The sequence below is a fragment of the Elaeis guineensis genome, chromosome 12 (assembly GCF_000442705.2).
Source record: "Elaeis guineensis isolate ETL-2024a chromosome 12, EG11, whole genome shotgun sequence".
Taxonomy (NCBI): Eukaryota; Viridiplantae; Streptophyta; class Magnoliopsida; order Arecales; family Arecaceae; genus Elaeis; species Elaeis guineensis.
This window is the reverse complement of record NC_026004.2, coordinates 5,377,067-5,395,376: the sequence shown is the minus strand read 5'-3', so window position 1 is coordinate 5,395,376 and position 18,310 is coordinate 5,377,067. Positions and strand designations below refer to the sequence as shown.

Below are 18,310 nucleotides of genomic sequence, written 5' to 3'. Positions count from 1 at the left end.
CGCAGCTCCGACGAATATCGTGAGGAGCTCATGGAGAGTGGCTTCGCCTCGTACCGAGTGGGGTACGAGAACGCCCGGGAGGCAGTCCAAGGCCTGTATCCGGAGCTTGATCTCAGCAGCGTCGTTTCCCTAGGGTCGGGGGGCCAAGCCGCGGAAGAGGTGGCCGACCCATCGTCGGGAGATCACACTGTCGCAGAGGAAGCCATCCCGGAGCAGGTCACCGAGGGTGAGGCGGCCCCGACCTCCGACCCTACATTGACCCGAGCGGGCATGCCGATCGCCCCCGAGCCCCTCCCGGTCTAAGAGGTTGACTTCGACGAATAGTCGGAACACCTATTGTTTTTGTTTTTGTTTCGGGCGCTTGTAATCGGGTTTCAGCCCAGCTTTGTAATATCCAGCTTTAACTTGAATGAAATTGAAAATTTTCAACTTTCTTTCTCGTGTGATTTGAAATGCATGTTTCGCTGAAACGCCTCTGAGCGTGCAAGCAGTAGGCCCGACATACTTCGTTAGGATGTCTGGTGGGATCCCATGTAGCTACCCGAAATAGCCAATAGGGCAGAGTGGGCTCCGATCATAGACCGGCGTCCCGACTACCATAGGATCCGATAGTCGAGGGTGTAGGTCGAGCGTCCGAGGCCCAGACCTGGGTCGGGAGTGCGCGTCGAGTCGGGTGTCAACCGACCTTCGGACGTAGCTTGTTAACGCGATCACCCTGCGGAACTTGATAGCCGAATAGTGTTCGACGCATTCGGTTAAGATAACGATGACAAGTCGGTCATCCGTTGTCCGACTTTTGTCGGGCATATGCATCGCGACGTGTGATAAACGGTGGTAAGCCGAATACCCTTCAACCGATCGTGACCTGATCGGTATGTCGCGAACACGACGTTGGTCGCGTTGGCGTTTTGCCTCTCTTGGCCAAAGCCAAGTCGGTGAGTTAGCCTGTCGTCTAGTTCGAGAGTTGACTATGGAAGGAGTGTGGCTTCCACTGAGGGGGGTTTCATCGCCATCGCCGGCCTTCCACCAACGTAGATATATCGGTTCTCGTAAGAATCCGACGCGTCATCGGCGATCGGGCCGTAGATTCCCAATGGAACGTTGGGCCCAAGTCGGGGCATCGGGGCTCGTACTACTGGTGAGCGCCGACCCATAATTGGAGAGCCGAGATTCTAGACTCCGAAGCTTTGGAACTGAGTTTGTATTCCGAGCAAGGGCACACAGAGTTCACTGGTAGTACAATCTCAGGTTGTCGGCATTCCAAGTCTGAGGAATGGCCATTCCTTCTAGAGTCTCCAGTCGGTAAGCTCCCGGCCTGTAGGTGTCCGCTATCTTGTAGGGCCCTTCCCAGTTCGGAGATAATTTTTCTTGGTCTAGAGGCTTCGAAACTTCCGCCTTCCTTAAGACCAGGTCTCTGGGTCTGAAAAATTTTGGCTTAACCTTAGCATTATAGTATCGGACCACTCTTTGTCGGTAGGAAACCATGCGGAGTTGAGCCTCGTGTCAGAGTTCGGATAGGAGGTCCAAGCCGGCTTTTCGACACTCGGAGTTGCCCGGCTCGCAGTACTGCTCAACTCTAGTCGATGGTAGTCCGATCTCGAGTGGGATCATCGCCTCCGTCCCATAGGCCAAGCTGAAGGGAGATTCTCCGGTCGGGACACGTTGTGTCGTTCGGTACGTCCACAGGACGAAATTTAATTCCTCAACCCATAGGCCTTTGGCATCATTCAGTCAGGTCTTCAGTCCATGCAGAATGGTTCGGTTGGTTACTTCGACCTTATCGTTGGACTGTGGATGCCCAACCGAGGTCAGCCTGTGCGCGATATGAAATCTCGCACAAAACTTTTGGAAGTCTCGGTTGTCAAATTATCATCCATTGTCAGGATAATAGTGTGCGGTAGTCCAAACCTGAAGATGATGGACTTCTGGATGAAGTCTTTCATCTTTCGCTCGGTGATTTACACCAGAGGTTCGGCTTCCACCCACTTAGTGAAGTAGTCGAATGCAACGACTATAAACTTTCTTTGATCAGATGCCAGAGGGAAAGGACCGAGTATGTCGATTCTCCACTAGACGAAGAGCCACGGGGCGACAATGGGCCACGGGGCGACAATGGGAGTGATCTGGTTGGCGGGTCGGTGTTGTATGTTAGCGTACCTCTGACACGGCTCATATCTCTGAACCAACTCAACCGCATCTTTTTTCATGGTGGGCCAGTAGTAACCCCGCCGTAGGACCTTGTAGGCCAAGGATTTGCCCCCTAAATGATTTCTGCAGATCCCTTCATGCACCTCTTTGAGCGCATAGTCCACGTCAATCGGTCCCAGGCACCTCAGCAAGGGAAGGAAGAACGATCTTTTGTAGAGTCGGCCATCCATCATGATATATTGGGAGGCCGCCTATCGGAGTCGTTTGGCTTTCGCGGGGTCTTCAGGGCTGGTTTCGTCGGTCAGATACTGAACGATCAGATCCATCCAGCTCGGTTCGGTCACCAGTTGCAGCACCTCCTCGGCCCTGTCGATGCTCGATTACTCGAGACTCTCCACAAGTGTTCGGCCCAAAGTATCGTAGGCTGATGTCGCAAGCCTGGAGAGTGCGTCGGCCCGAGTGTTCTCCGACCTGGAAATGTGAGAGATCTCAAAATACTTGAGGTGTGCCACAAGATCTCTCACCTTCTGAAAATATTTTGCCATGGTCGGGTGTGCCACAAGATCTCTCACCTTCTGAAAATATTTTGCCATGGTCGGATCTCGCGCCTCGAATTCGCCTTTGACTTGTCCCACAATCAGCTGGGAATCGGAGAAGACTCTGAGGCTGTCGATCCCAAGCTCTTTCACTACTCTCAAGCCAGCGAGGAGCGCTTCATACTCGACTTGATTATTTGAGGCTTTGAAGTCGAATCGAAGGGCGTACTCGATAACCACTCCCTCCGAGTTGGTGAGCAGGAATCCGGCCCCGCTCCCTCGAGCATTGGAAGCTCCGTCGATGTGCAACACCCAGGTAGACTCGGGGTTACACTCAGAGGTTGCAGCCTCTTTGGAGCGCTCGACTTCTGATTCTTGGTCGGTTGTCGGGCACTCCGCAATAAAGTCGGCCAAAACCTGGGCTTTCAAGGCAGGTCGCTGTCGGTACTGAATGTCAAACTCACTCAGCTTCACCGTCCATTTCGCCAATCGTCCTGATGTGTCGGGGCGACATAAGATCGTCCTCAGAGGCTGGTCGGTGAGGACCACGATAGCGTGCGCTTGGAAATACGGACGGAGTCGTTGTGCAGACACGATCAAGGCGAATATCATTTTCTCCGCTTTTGAATACCGAACTTCAGCTTCGTGGAGCACTTTGCTGGTGTAGTATATGGGCTGGTGAATTTAGCTCTCGTTCTTTCGGACGAGCACCGAGCTAACCGCCTCGGAGGAGGTTGCCAAGTAGAGGTACAACATTTCTCCGACTTCTGACTTTACAGGCAGCGGCAGGAAGGCCAGATATCTCTTCAGATCCTCGAAGGCCTGCCGGCACTCGTCTGGCCAAGAGAAGTCCTTCGCCTGCCTTAGGGTTTTGAAGAACGAGAGGCATCTCTCAACCGATCGAGAGATGAATCGACTGAGCGCGATAATCCTTCCGTTAAGCTGCTGTACCTCCTTTTTAGTATCCGGATGCCGCATGTCGAGGATCGCCTTTATCTTCTCGGGATTGGTCTCAATTCCTCGCTGAGAAACGAGGAATCTGAGAAACTTCTCCGAAGTCACTCCGAAGGCGCACTTAGTCGGATTCAGCCTCATCCGATGTCGTCGAAGAGTGTGAAAAGTTTCTTCAAGATCTTGGACATGATCTGAAGTCTGCGCGCTCTTTACCAGTATGTCGTCTACATACACCTCCATGTTGTGCTCGATTTGATCTTTGAAGACCTTATTGATGAGTCGCTGGTAGGTGGCTTCGATATTTTTCAGTCCGAAGGGCATTACTCTGTAGCAGTAAAGGCCCTTAGCAGTTACGAAGGCTGTATGCTCCTCGTCTTCGGGTGCCATCCGGATATGATTGTATCCGGCAAAGGCATCCATGAAGTAGAGCAGTCGATGGTCGGATGTCGCGTCTACCAGCTGGTCGATTTTCGAAAGTGGAAAGCTGTCCTTCGGGCAGGCACGATTCAGATCGGTATAGTCGATGCAGATCCTCCACTCCCGTTGGTTTTTTTTATCATGACAACATTGGCAAGCCAATCGGGGTACGTGGTTTCTCTGATGAAGCCCGCCTCGAGTAGCTTGTCCACTTTCTCGTCGATGGCCTTCTGTCTTTCAGGAGCAAAAGATCGCTTCTTCTGCCTCACCAGCCTCATTCCAGGATCGATGTTGAGTCGGTGAGTCATCGTCTCCGGGGGGATGCCGGACATATCCGCTGCCGACCAAGCGAATACGTCGGCATTGGCCTTCAACAATTCTATTAACTGCCATCGCTTAGGGTCGAATAATTGGGATCCGACCCAGACCACTCGTTCGGGATTCTCCGCTATTGGGATGGAAACCAGCTGTTCGGTCGGTTTGCCCCGTTCTTCCTCTCCTCGTTGGTCTAACTTGTCGACCGTCAGGGAGTCCTTCGATTCATTGCTTCGAGCAGAGATTTGGAAGCATCGTCGAGCGAGCTGTTGATCTCCGTGCATCTCTCCGACTCTATTTTTGATCGAGAACCGAACCAGCAGGTGGTACGTCGAGACTATCGCTCTGAGGGCGTTTAGTCCGGGTCTCCCAAGTATAGCGTTGTAGGCCGAAGGTATTTGGACGACCGCAAAGGTTAGGTGGACGGTGCTTTATCGTGGTTCGGTTTCTGTTGTCACGGGAAGAGTAATTTCTCCTTCCACCGTGACAGCATCTCTAGCAAAATCTACTAGGGGTGCAGAGACTCTCTTGAGCCGATCAGCCGACAGTCGCATTCGAGAGAAGGTCGAGTAGAACAAAATATTAGTCGAATTTTTATTATCAACAAGGATCCTTCTTACATCATAATTTGCTATTGTTGCCGAGACAACAACAGCATCGTCATGGAGAATTTGGATTCCCCGAGCATCTTCATCTGTAAAAGTAATTACATCATCTTGGCGCAGCTTCTTCATCGACTCTCCTCCAGCAGTCGTCCCCCGGTCCAGTCGTTTGGAGATCATGTTGATGACCCCGACCGTAGGCTGCTTGTTCGCTGCCTCTTCAGTCGATTGGGATCGTCGGTCGGGGACGGGTCGAGTCGGCGGGCTCCCTCAAAATTTTTCGAGATACCCCCGACGTATGAGGGCCTCGATTTCATCCTTGAGTTGGATACACTGTTCAGTGTTGTGGCCGTGGCCTCGATGAAATCGATAGTATTTTCGTCGGTCGAGGCCTTTTGCCTTCAAAGGCGGGGGCCGTCGCAGATATTCCTCGCCTTCGATCTCCATCAAAATTTACGCACGAGGAGCAGAGAAAGGAGTATAGGAGTCATATCTGCGATGCATCGACCTCGGACTCCGCCGTCGGGGCGATCTCGGGCTCTATCGCTGGGGTGATCTCGGGCTCTATCATCGGGGTGAGACCTGTTTGTCGGTCGGGGGCCCGCTAGGCTCGGCAGGAGCCCGACCTTTCCTTCGCTTCTCCTTCGGACCCTTGGTCTCGATCAGGCGCCGGTCGGAAACTCCTTCGTTTGCGCGCATGTATTTGTACGTGCGCTCCAGCAGTTTGGCATATGTCCGGAGAAGGGTCTTGTCCAAGGAGTATGTAAATCGGGACTCTCTTAGCCCCCTCTTCATGGCTAAGATAGCCATATCTTCGTTGAGGTCCCGAACCTCAAGTGTGGCCACGTTGAATCGCATCACGAAGTGTCGGAGCGTCTCATTTTCTTCCTGCTTGAGAGAGAAAAGGCTGTCCGAGGTTCGTGACGGCTTCCGGCTGGTGCTGAAATGGGCCACGAAAGAGTGCTCGAGCTGTCCGAAGGAGTGGATGCTTCCTGAGCGGAGGTCGGAGTACCAGATCCTGGCAGCTTTGCGAAGTGTGGCAGGGAAGCCGATGCAAAGGAGGGCATCGGTTGCCCCTTGGATCGTCATGAGAGCCTTGTAGCTCTCAGATGGTCAACTGGGTCGGTGGAGCCATCGTAAGGCTTCACATGAGGCATCTTGAACCGACTAGGAATCGACTCGTCGAGAATGAGTCGGGAGAGAGGTTGGGCGGTTTGGAAGTCGACGTCGTTTGAAGACTTCTGTCCGTCCACCTGAAGCTGGGCAAGCCGACGGTCGATTTCTTCGAACCTACGTTCGTAGTCATCGATCCGTCGGTGTTGGGAGACCACAGGGGTCGAATCTCTCGATGAATCTGAGAAGGAGGCGAATGGTATCCGCGGCCACTTCTCCTTCCTCGCTCACACCAGCTGGGAAGGAGAGGGACGCGGAGACCAGTGGGTGTCATGCCGTGGCCGCCTCTCCCCTTCTTGGTGGGAATGCTGAGACGGCTGCTTCTGAGGAAGAGACAGAGACCGACGCGGACGTCGGTGGCTGCTCCTGGATGGCATCGAGTGCACCGCCGGTTGCTCCACCGGCGAGTGCAGCAACCGAGTCGGTTGTTGTTGAAGGCTTTTGACTGCATCCGTCAGCACAGTCATCTGCCGCACGATCGCCGCGATCTGCGCCTCCGTGGTCACCACAGGATGCGGAGAGCTGGGTTCCGCCATGGAGGGTGGAGGAGAGGCCTCTTCCCGGCAGGAAGAGTGCCTCGCCGATCCGGTGGCTTTCGATCGCTGAGCCCTGATTCTTGTCATCTCGAAAGAATTTTTCAAGCTCTGTGGAGGTCGTGATCGCCCCCTACCTGGCGCGCCAAACCTGTTGCGGCCAATCTCTTCGTCGCCTGGTCGTCGGGAACGAGCACCTGCAAGAGAAGTCCACATTGACTGGAGATGCCTCCGGCGGGGACCCTCCGACGGTCAAGTCAGAGAGGAGACTAGGCAACAGTAGAAAAGAATCAGGGGCTCAGTGAGAGAGAGCTAGGAAAATAGAGAGAGCCCAGGAGCTTAGAAAAACCTCTTCCTTCAACACTGTTGCCTTTCCCATTTTATAGTAGGGCGCGGCGTGGTCCTGCCATTAATGGCGCAGACAATCGGAGAGTTGTCAAATCGTCAGAGGCTGTCAAAGTCGCCGCGGACTGACAAGTCACCGTGGGCTGTCAAATTACTGGGGTTGACCTATGTCCTTGGCAGGACGATGTCTCCAGGGCGGCCACGCCGCATGTCCTTGTCAGGACAGCAGCCCATAGCGGTCGTACGGTGTTTGGGGGAGCTGACCGACCATACGTCGGTATTCGGCTGCAGGACGTCGGGTGAAGATTCGAGGACGCCGTCGGCTGGTCCGACGCATTACGGGAGTCGGACGTCGGCTGTTACCCCCGTCCGACAGTGAGTCGGTAATCTGGACTCCGTCGCTCGGCTAGTCGGGAACAGAATGTGTCTGTTTGCCCGACCGAGACTTCTTTAGTCGGATAATGTCGGTAGCTACTGTCGGCAGTCGTCGGTCGGTGCGGTCGGTAGAGTCGGATATCGGTCGGATAGGCCCGAAGGTGAGTTGGCGTAAAAGGGGTCGGTCGGTATATTCCAACAGGTCCCAACTACGTACAATGTAGTCCCAAAGAGAAAATCAGATGAAAATATATCATAGATCTGAAGGGATTAGGAAAGTAGTTAGATGCAGGTGTTCAGGGGATATATGTTGTTGGTGGATCCCCTATTGGATTGAATTTTCTTCTTTACCCTCCACGCAAATACATCTATTATGGTATTAAAGAATCATGTATGCTATCAGGTGGAGCTGCCAAGTAAATTTCTCTCTCCGTCTCTGTTGTAATTTGAATTTGAAATTATTTTGGAATTAAAATCTGATCTACCTGACGATAAAATGCCAAAATTTTATTTTTCTTTTGTTTTGTTCTATTTTGATGGAGAGAAAAACGGGGGAGCATGTCCCATCGGGCTTCATTTCACCGAGGGAATAAGATACCATTTGCCAAGAAATGAGTCTTCGCATGTGCCTTTTCATTAACATGCACTAAGATTTCAAGAAATTATTTTTTCTTGATTACATCTTTTTGGACTATTTGTTTATTTTATGACTGCATTCCTGACAATTAAAGAGTAGCAAATTCCATTTTAAGTTTTCTAATATTATTTTTTCCCACTTTACTGTACAAGAGTTCACTGTATATAATTAATTAAGATTACGTTGGCCTTATTTTTCTCAATGGATGCACCTCAGAATTACTCAACATGAATAGCGAGCACGTTCAATGTTATGAACATTGCAACTGTTGGGTTGAGTTCGACCTCACCAATACATCCAAGACCCAATAAGTGATAAGATCTGTTACGATCAATCTCCTCATCATCTGATCGTCGGGAGCGAGTGCCTGCAAAAGAAGTCCGTATTGACCGGAGGTGACTCCGGCGGAGACCCTCCGACGGTCAAGTCAGAGAGGAGACTAGGCAACAGTAGAAAAGAATCAAGGAGTCCAGCAAAAGGGAGAGAGAGAGCTAGAGAGGAAGAGTTCAGGGTTTCGAAAGAAACCTCTTTCAGTACTGTTGCCTTCTCCATTTTATAGTAGAGTGCAGCATGACGCCGTCATTAATGGCGCGGACAATGGGAGAACTGTCAAATCGCCGAAGACTGTCAGAATCGTCGTGAGGTTGTCAAATCGTCGTGGGGCTGTCAAATCACTAGGATTGACCCATGCCTTAAGTGGGATAATGCCCCAAGATGGCTATGCCGCACGCCGCTGTTAGGACGGACAGTCTCCAGCAGTCGTACGGCGTTTGAAGGAGTCGACCGACTGTATGTCGGTGCCTGGTGTCGGGTGAAAATCCAGGGACCCTCCGATGATCAGTCGAGCGCATTGCGGGAGTCGGATATCGAGCTCCACAGTTCGGCCAGTCGAGAGCGGAGAGGGTCTGTCCGACCGACGTATGCTCGGTCGGTCGGTGTCGGCAGTCGTCGGTCGGCAGAGTCGGGTGCTGGTCCGACGGGACCGACAGTGAGTCGGCGTGAGAGGAATCGGCCGGTATATCCCAACAAGATCATAAGAGCATGAGTGCATGAGTTTTTATTTCAGCAGAAGACGACACCAAGAGATCCCTTCTACAGGCAAATGCCATTATTCTTCAGCTCCTTTCTGGCTTTGGTTGTTGTGAATGCTTGTTGGCCAGACTCCAGGAGAAGTGCTTCAGAACTACTGCCACCACAAAGATATTAACTAAACGGCTATCCTAATGGTTTCGGTTGCCTTTATGACTTACTTGCGTGTGTATATATGCATGTAATCGATGTTTCAATAATGAACCTTACTTAACCAGTACTTTGTCATTGAAATACAACCATTATTTGACATTTCCTATGCAACTCAATAACACAATATTCTTTAATTGAGTTCTTCATATCAGTATTGTCTGGGAAATTATCATTATTTTTGCATTATTATCTTACTTTCTCAAATAAGTGCAGTTGAGTCGAACCTGAACAAAAAAGAAGTTGTTTTATACTATAACAAATAACACTGGTCACAATAAGAATCATGAACTCTTTCTCTAAATGAGGTTGCAGTTTGAGTTTCCAGCATTACAATATTCCTGCTCGCTAGCAGACACTTTGGAATGCAGACAAGCACTGCTGAAATGTGCAGTGACGTTGGTAGCCCATGGAAGATGTATCTGGAACGGAAGTGGCGCGTTTGATATGATGATTCATGTGGCCCTGATTCAAGCACGTAAATAGAATTTAAGCCATAATAACCAACAACCAGTTCTTTGGCTTCCCCACCTGATAATATAGAAGCCATACTTGTGGGCCCTCGTTGAATGGACGGTAGGATGTGGCTTGCATGAGGTTGGGCAGCTGTTCACACCGTGGACAACGTGCTAATTGACTTGTTCTTAAGAATATGTGCTTTGATTGCTTGGAAGAAAAGTCCACGCTACGGTTTAAGATAACGGTCTTCATATCATTGCAGCGGCTAGTTGGATGGTTGACTACTTTATAATTAATTAATGAAGATAGACATGCTTTCACCAAATAAAAATTAGTTCCCCAAAAGAGAGACATGAATAGCGAAACTAGTCAACCATCATCATTAATTCTTATCTCCATCTTTTGTATCTATGTCTCATCACCATCTTCTCACTGCATTTTATCTATTCAAATACGGAGTTGGGTCTCTAATGAGTAGTATAATGTTCAAGTCTGGGTTGATTAGAAACTCAAAAAGACAGATAAAATTTGGACTACTGACTTTAAAATAAATTGTATTTATTTGTTTTTAATTACTTCCAGTGCAACTAATACAAAATCCACTTCAAATTTGGATCCAACGTCTGCGTGTAAATCATATGCAAGTTGCTTTGGTTTAGACTCGAGTTGTTCTCTACCAAACCGATCTGCATCCTTCCCGAAATGTACAGCAGCCGCATGAATGGCAGGATTGTAGATAATTCAATTGTCAGGTGCGAAAAGTCACCAGCCGAAGTGGATATGGAAACTGTGCACCGGCAGGCTCCACCTTGCCTTGATTCCGGGATCGTCCTCCACAACATGCCCTCTCCAACACGGACGCGTGTCGGTCGCCGCCAGCGGAGATAACCGGCCCACCCGGTGGACTTGGAAGCAAGAATAAAAACTTTGGAGACAGATAAAGCAAGAAAGTAAGACCGCTCGAGGAAGGAACCCCGCAATATCTCTCCCTCTCCCTTCCTCTCGATTCGGCGTCGATTCCGCCTCTTTGTTGACCGTTCGGTCCGCCATCGACGGCCTTTCTCCAGGTTCTATTCTTATCCCGTTCCCTTCTTCTCGGTGATCACAAAAAAAAAAAAAAAAAAAAAAAGGAATTAATATATAAATTGAACGAGAAGCTCTCTTGTAAATAATGAAATGTCTGCAACGATCGAGTTCTTGTTCGTCTTTGGTTTGATGTCTGAGATGATTTTGTTTATTTTTGGGTTTTGGAAGTGGTAGTGACTGATGGTTCTTGTTCTTCTCCTGACTTAATCTTCTTGTTTATGTGATAAAAATCAGATGTCCAACTTGAATTTCTTTTCCTCATTTGATTTGATGGATGGTTTATATGTTTGATTTGATAGTTTCTTGAGCGAGAAGAAAGGCAAGGTTTACGAATTTTGAGAGAAATTGAAGAATTTTGGTCCAGAAAGCAATCAAAGGAATATCCCTTTTTTAGAGGGGTATTAGGGTTGGTCTTCGGAGGATTTTCTTGAATTTATAGCTTCACCTCAAGAATTTGGAAGGGATTCGTCGAGGAGGAGGGGGTGAGAAAAGGGAGCTCGTTTGTCACCATATTTGAGCTGCTCTGTGGCTGTGCTTTTGCCATGATGGTCGATTCGATCGGTGCGAGCACGTCTGTTATCGGGCATCGCCTGCCCTATCAAAGGAGGATTTGCTTCAGAGATGCCTCCCACAAGCCTTCCCGGTTTGTGCGGTGCCAGCTTTTCTGCAAACAGTTCATGGGTCGGCGGTTGATCTGCTCTTCAACTACTCCTGGTACGGTAACCATGCAGAAATTTGAGGGATTCATGGTTTCAACTATCAAATCATTGGCGATGGAGTTGACGAAGGAAGCGGTGCCTTCTCCAAAAGATCGGAAGATGCCTCATGATTTCGATTATACCACAGATGTGGGGTTGAATTCTGGTAGATTGTGGCCACCATCCAACAAGGCTGACAATCCAAAGCTTCATAATCCGTTGCTTCGGCAAGAAAGGATGGGCTGTGGGTGGTTGGGTGCGATCTTCGAGTGGGAAGGAGTGATTGTTGAAGATGATCCCAATTTGGAAAAGCAGGCATGGTTGGTACTGGCCCAAGAAGAAGGGAAATCACCTCCCCTGGCCCTTGTCTTGAAGAGAATAGAGGGTATGAAGAATGAGCAAGCGATCTCAGAAGTTCTATGCTGGTCACGGGATCCCTCAGAGCTACGAAGATTAGCCACTCGGAAGGAGGAGATATACCAAACTCTCCAAGGTGGTGGATTCTATCAGATAAGGTCTGGGTCACAGGAGTTCATTAGTACTCTTGTCAATCACAAGATTCCAATTGCAGTGGCATCCACTCGTCCAAGAAAGAATCTCCAAGAAGCGATCGAGGCTGTTGGCGTGCAAAGCTTCTTGAATGCAATTGTGACAGCAGAGGATGTGTATAGGGGGAAGCCCGATCCAGAGATGTTTGTGTATGCAGCACAGCTCCTTAATTTTATACCAGAGCGGTGCATTGTATTTGGGAATTCCAATTCAGCGGTGGAGGCAGCGCATGATGCCCATATGAAGTGTGTGGCCGTTGCAAGTAAGCACCCGGTTTATGAGCTTGGTGCAGCAGACCTTGTTGTGAGGCGTCTCGATGAGCTCTCTATCGTCGACTTGAAGAACCTTGCTGATATTGACTCTCCAGAGTTTGATTCGGGAGAGCTGGAGGTCGAATTGGAGGAGGAAGAAGACCCATCTCGATCTTCATCAGTGGGTGTTGATGATTTCTTCTGGTAAGAATTCTACCATGTATAGTTTATTGTTTCCCTGTTCCTGTGCATAACATTGATTCTTAAGGTAAGCAGGAAACGGGGGCTTACTCCTTAGATTTGTAAAATGTCATTATCTAATTGCCTCCTTAGAACACTGTATATATATTAAATATAAATAGAATAAGGAGGGGAAAAAATCAGTTGTTAGGTGGTCTACATTGGGCTACATGTGCTGAAATTTATGTATTGATATAATACTTCTGCTGGTAATGGTGGATTAATATATGATGATGTGTCAGTAATTTCTTCTTTTCTGAGGACAGATTTGTCACTAAATTCATGGAAAAAAAATCAGTTGGTAGGCGGTCTGCATTGGGCCTACATTTGCTGAAATTTATATATCATGTCAATACTTCTGCTAATAGTGATGGATTGGTATGTAATGGTTTGTCGCCCAAGAAAATTTCACATGGGTTAGTTGAATGTAAGTCTTTTAGGGGACAACATTGACAGGATTGTGTTCTTAAATATAGCCGCTGCTGCATTCTTGCTGAAAATTTAACCAAAGAACTTGCCCACATTTTTATCAGATAGGGGAAAATCTTAGTTAAATGAAGAACCATGATTCCGGTAACTGTTGTCTTTTTGAAGATGACAAGGTAAGTAGAAATTGATTTTATATTTTATGCTATCATTCAACATGTTTTTCCCTCTATTTTTTTTCTCTCCAAAAAAAGAGAGAAATTTTTGATAGGCTGCATTCATATATTATACTACTTTGGCTAGAGAACCTTTCATGATCTTGTTATTAACCTAGTCATATTAGTTGTTGTGCAATTATGATATCTAAATTATGAGATGATGTAAAATACTACAGGGCACTACATGGTTGTGACAGATGAAAGGGCTAAACAGATAACGTGAATGTGTTGATGGAGCTAAATTATGTAAATTATTGTCTGGACAGTTGATAAGGCATGAGACTGATTGGCATATGGTCGTGTATTAATATAAGCAAAAGATCTAGATTACCATGCTTTTGCCACTAGGGCTAAACAATGCTCAGCATGGACGCTTCCATCTACTTTTTAGTGTTATGTTAATCCCCTTTGGTCTGAGCAAGCATATATGCATGATATATTTATGACATTTCAAGGTTTAAACTGGTGTGGAATGTGAGGTCATCATTTTAGGATATACTGTCACATTCTTTTGCCTTCAATTGACGGAAATTGGGATTGCTACTTCCAATCATCAGCTTGAATTCATCAACATCAAGGAATAGAAAAGAATGGGGAAGAACAAACTTGATAACAGCTGACACCTTTATATATTATTGACTTAACAATGAAACTATGAATTCATTGCAGCAAATTTTTGCCGTTTGGGAATACTTTATCTGGGAATAAATTGATTTGGTCAATATGCGGAAAATTTGCCCTTCTAAAATCAGGAATTGTTAAAAAATAAATGTACAAAAGAATTGAATAACTACATAGCACGTGGCAGGACTTGCAAAAGAGCGTGAGGGAGGGTACAATACAACTACCAATAATGACAGCTGCCATGGCAATTACATCGAGAACTACACATATAATTAGGCATTCAATGCCATGGTACTATTAGTTGAATAAGTCATAAGTAATGTGTGAATAATTTCATTGATTGTTACATAATTATGAACTGTTTGGTTGTTCAGAAATAATTTGTTCAATAATTTGGTCGATGAATTATGATCCAATAATGGAAGTTTTAAATAATTTGGAGATCTTGAGATAATGGATCGATGATGCAATGCATCTTTGTTGTTTCTCTCTTAGACAAATGGCACTTAGATTCATGGTGTATCAACTAACTGGACCTGTTATCATTTCTAAGCCATAAATAGATGTAAAACATGACGAGGAAGTAACTTTTTTTCTGGTGATGTATTTAAACCTGCATCTGAGACTTGTTATTCATATCCAATAAATGCATGTTTTGAACTATGGACGTTTGTTTCTCCCCAAATTGTCCAAAGTTTTTGCACTGCTAGAAACTGTTGAAGAAAATTGTGTTATTGTATACAAGATAAGCTCAGAAGCAGAATCAGGGAATTGTACCATGTCCATAATTACAGAAGTGGCAAACAGGTCATAACTGTTGTCTAGAATTAAACCAAACTTACTGTTGGTGATTTCAATCCATGGTGTATTGTCATCACTACAAGGGGTCGCATGTGTAAGTTGTTGCTGCGTCTTGCTCGGCCAGAAGATATCATGCACAATTCTTCCTACATGACTGTTAACAAGTTGGTCTGCTCTCTGTTTATCTGTTTACCTTATTCCATCCAAATGAACAACCTGATCTTTGATGCTGTACAACGTATGCAAGTCGTTGCTTTGCACTTTGGATTTAAGCTACAATGTTGTCCTTTTGAGTTTCCCATGCTTGATGGAAGCAAGATTTGAGCCCAAATAACTGTGAAACTTCACTATAAATCAGCAACCTAAGCTAAGCTGCTGCCTCGACTAAGGGCAGCAAATGGGTTGGATTACCCTTTCTGATGTGGAATTGGTCCAAAATTAATCCAGTTCAACCTGAATTGAAGTTATGTGATTAAGCTTGGATTCAGAAACATGATCCATTTTGGATATGGATTGGATTTGGATCCTTAAATTTCCAATCTGAACAAGAGCCAACCCAAATTGATTTAAAACTCTCTCTATGTATTTCAAATATATTCAAAACTATTTTGCGTGTGTAGTTCAAATCCCCCAGCCTTCTTTTCTTTCTTTCTTTCTTTCTTTATTTTATTGTTATTATTTTTTTTTTTCTGGGCAATGCGTTCAAGATCCTCTTGGAATACGAGAAATTAGTCTTCTTTTCCTTTTTTAAGTCATCAATAGTTTATGTTTTTGGTTATAATTGTGTGTGGTTATCTATCAAATGTCATGCAGAATGTGTTTGATAATGTCTGCATATTCCCTATGATCATTTTACTATATAATCTGTTTATAGAATGACTGGGTAATAGTATGACTGGGTAATCAATTTATGTACGTTTAGATTATTTTTGACATGATTCGACCCGATTTTAGTAAAATTAACATGAGATCTGATCTGATCTAACTTGAACGAAATTGGATCTTTTTTTTTTTTTCCTTCTTTTTGACATGATTCAAATATAGACTGGATTTGCCCACCCTGATTGAACCTGACTCGCTTCGCTTGCGGCCTTAGTCTCTCTGTTTATTTATTTATTCTTTTTTTATGAGCACCATCAAGGTGCTGATTGATGTTGGAAATGTAAACTGTAAATTTTTGATGCTATGTAATGATTATTGCTTGAAAGTGCTTTTTTTTTTTTTGTAAAAAAAACTTTTCTTCAGGGTGCCAACAACTTACCACGGGAGTGTTACGAATTATTATTTGTTCATTTTGTTTATGTTCCAGATATGACCTGAACCAATGATAAGACACATGTACACCGAATCAAGCCACAACTAATTGTGCCTAAGCCGGGTATTGCGAACTGTACCAGATGGAGGTGGCTATCCTTTCATTCTGAGCCGCACCAAGCTGCATCTTGAATTGAATTGCCCGTGCTTTAGCCTATGCCAGCATGAAAAAGGGCTTGTAGAACCTGAGATAACCTCTGCAAGATTTAGTGCGTGACAGAGTGCGAATTATAGTGTTCTTCGAGTTGGTGGGTGGCTTCAGGCTTGCAGCCTACAAACATAACAATTTTTTCTTAACCTGTTTCAAGCTCGCGATTTCCTCTAAATTTGGAAATTTGTCGTGCGGTATGAACTTTTGACATGGTCATCCCCGGTTCTACCCTACTCTCCTTTTTTTTTTTCTTTTTTTTTTGTGTCTGGTTCCATTTTTTGGCAGGGTGATCTGTCATTTCCAAGAAAACACTCTACCTCCCCAATCCAGTGCTCGCTCGATTATCCATTAATGACATGGTGCTTCTCGCGTGACTAAACCGCTTGCAAACTGGTTAAACTAGAGCCTACTTCCACGTGAATGTCCGATCTTGCCGTATTGCACCAAGCTCCAACCGCTGTATAGCACTGGATGATAGATAATGAAGTAAGGCTGTGTGAGATGTTATAGGTTGACTTTGCTATAGATCCAGCTGCAAGACGGGTTAATTTGTTTGTTTGGCAGTCCGCAACTAGAATGCAAGCTGTAGATCAATCTACATAGCATTTGTAGCTCGGGCGTTATTTGTTGTAGCTTGACCTGTGGCTAAATCGGCTAAGCGTTGCAAGATTGAGCATGTAGTCGTTACCACCTTGCTTCATCCCCCTTTTTTTTTATTTTTTTTGTAAAATAAATACATTAAACCATAGGAGTGCAAATACAGCAATGACAATCAGCAAATAAAATATTAAACAATGGACAAGGAACCTTAATAGGATACAATGTGTTGGAAATAATCGATCAAAACATCTAAAAATAACTATGGTTGTTCATATGATCTTAAAATGGTTTTGACAAGAAAAAAATAGTATACTAAGGAAATAAAAAATCGAAAATACCTTGCCGAATCGAGGCATATGAAACACTATCTCAAGAATACGATTCGAGAATACGATTCATCCTCTGACTTAGAAAATAAAATATATGATCTCTATCTTAAAAAAAAGTGTCTCAAACAAAATATAGAAAAAAAGAGAAAAAAAGATCGATATTTTATTTTTGATTAATGCCAAAACAATCGGATCCAGCATCTATCTACAAATTCTGTCCGGATTATCAAGCAGGTGCCATAGTTTCGAAGAGATATGATTTGATTTTTTAAAAATATCATACTTTTTTGCAAACTAATATTTTTTTTCTCGTATCTCTTCAGAAAGAACCGTCAATATATTTGACATAACTAAAAATAAAGGATAAAAAAAAATTAAATTTTCTTATTTTAAATAAAATTTTAATAATTTTTTATAAAATATTTAAATTTTAAAAATTATAAAAATGAATATCTAGGTATTTTATACTATGCAAGTAACACCCAGTCCATTGAGCCTTAAACCCAAAAGTCAAAAAAAAAAGAAAATTGAAGAAGACTCCCGCAGGGAGTCTTCTTCCCTCGTCGACGACTCCTAATCGGAGTCAGAAAGACCATCGGGGAGGAGTCAAACTCCTCCCCTCCGGCTCTATTTAAGGGGGAGACTCTTCTCCTTTCTTCCTACCAAAGAATCCTAGAGCGAAACGACGAAGATCGTCGGAAATCGCTCGCAAAAATCGTCACCGTGCTCGCCGCAATTCCTCATCAGAGAGGTCGCCGGAGCTTGAGGTAAGCATATGGTTCTCTTCCTCTCTTCTCTCCCTTCCTTCCCGTACCGGTGTGCACGTTCGTCGGTGACCGGAGTCGTCGGATTTTATCGTGGGAGAGGTTTCGATTTTTTTTGGTTTTCGGATGTCGGTGGTCGTCGCCGGCCATCGATTTGGGTTCCTTCGGACGGCGGGTCACTCTCCTCCTACCGTCGGCCATCCCCGTGTCGGTCGGCCGCTGGTCGGCCAACCAAACGAGGGGGGACCATTCGGTCCCCTGTTTCACCCATGGGAGGCCACAGGAAGAAGTAAAAGAAGGGAGAAAAAAAAAGAAAAAAAAAAGAAAAATAAATAAATAAATAAATATGAGAGAAAGTTTTTCTCTCTCTCCCTTTAGCCTGAATCATTTTTTTCTCTTTCTAGAATTGGACTTTCTCTCTCTATTTTCTTTCTCTAGAATTTTCTCTCTCTAGATTATTTCTCTCTCTTGATGGATTTCTCTCTCCAAAGTTATTCTTTTAAGATTAGCGTAGTGAAAGGCTTCA

General features: G+C 45.5%; 1 protein-coding gene across 2 annotated transcripts; it reads left to right on the top strand.

The window, feature by feature from the left end:
- Nucleotides 1–10,650: 10,650 nt before the first annotated feature.
- Nucleotides 10,651–16,324, top strand: LOC105054861 (5-amino-6-(5-phospho-D-ribitylamino)uracil phosphatase, chloroplastic). Of its 2 annotated transcripts, none has more exons than XM_010936484.4 (3): nt 10,651–10,800; nt 11,119–12,521; nt 15,936–16,324. In XM_010936484.4, coding segments are annotated over exons 2-3 (1,161 nt in total). In that variant the 5' UTR covers nt 10,651–10,800; nt 11,119–11,361; the 3' UTR covers nt 15,937–16,324. The 2 variants fall into 2 exon arrangements, with proteins under 2 accessions (XP_010934786.1, XP_010934784.1); XM_010936482.4 differs by lacking the exon at nt 15,936–16,324 and adding an exon at nt 13,378–13,695.
- The last annotated feature ends 1,986 nt before the right edge of the window (nt 16,325–18,310 follow it).

What these genes read in the sequence shown, in the direction of transcription:
- LOC105054861 (XM_010936482.4), top strand. Translation starts at nt 11,362, where the DNA reads ATGATGGTCGATTCGATCGGTGCGAGCACGTCTGTTATCGGGCATCGC. An exon ending in GGTGTTGATGATTTCTTCTG is followed by an intron (nt 12,522 to 13,377) that starts GTAAGAATTCTA and finishes AAAATACTACAG; the next exon opens with GGCACTACATGGTTGTGACA.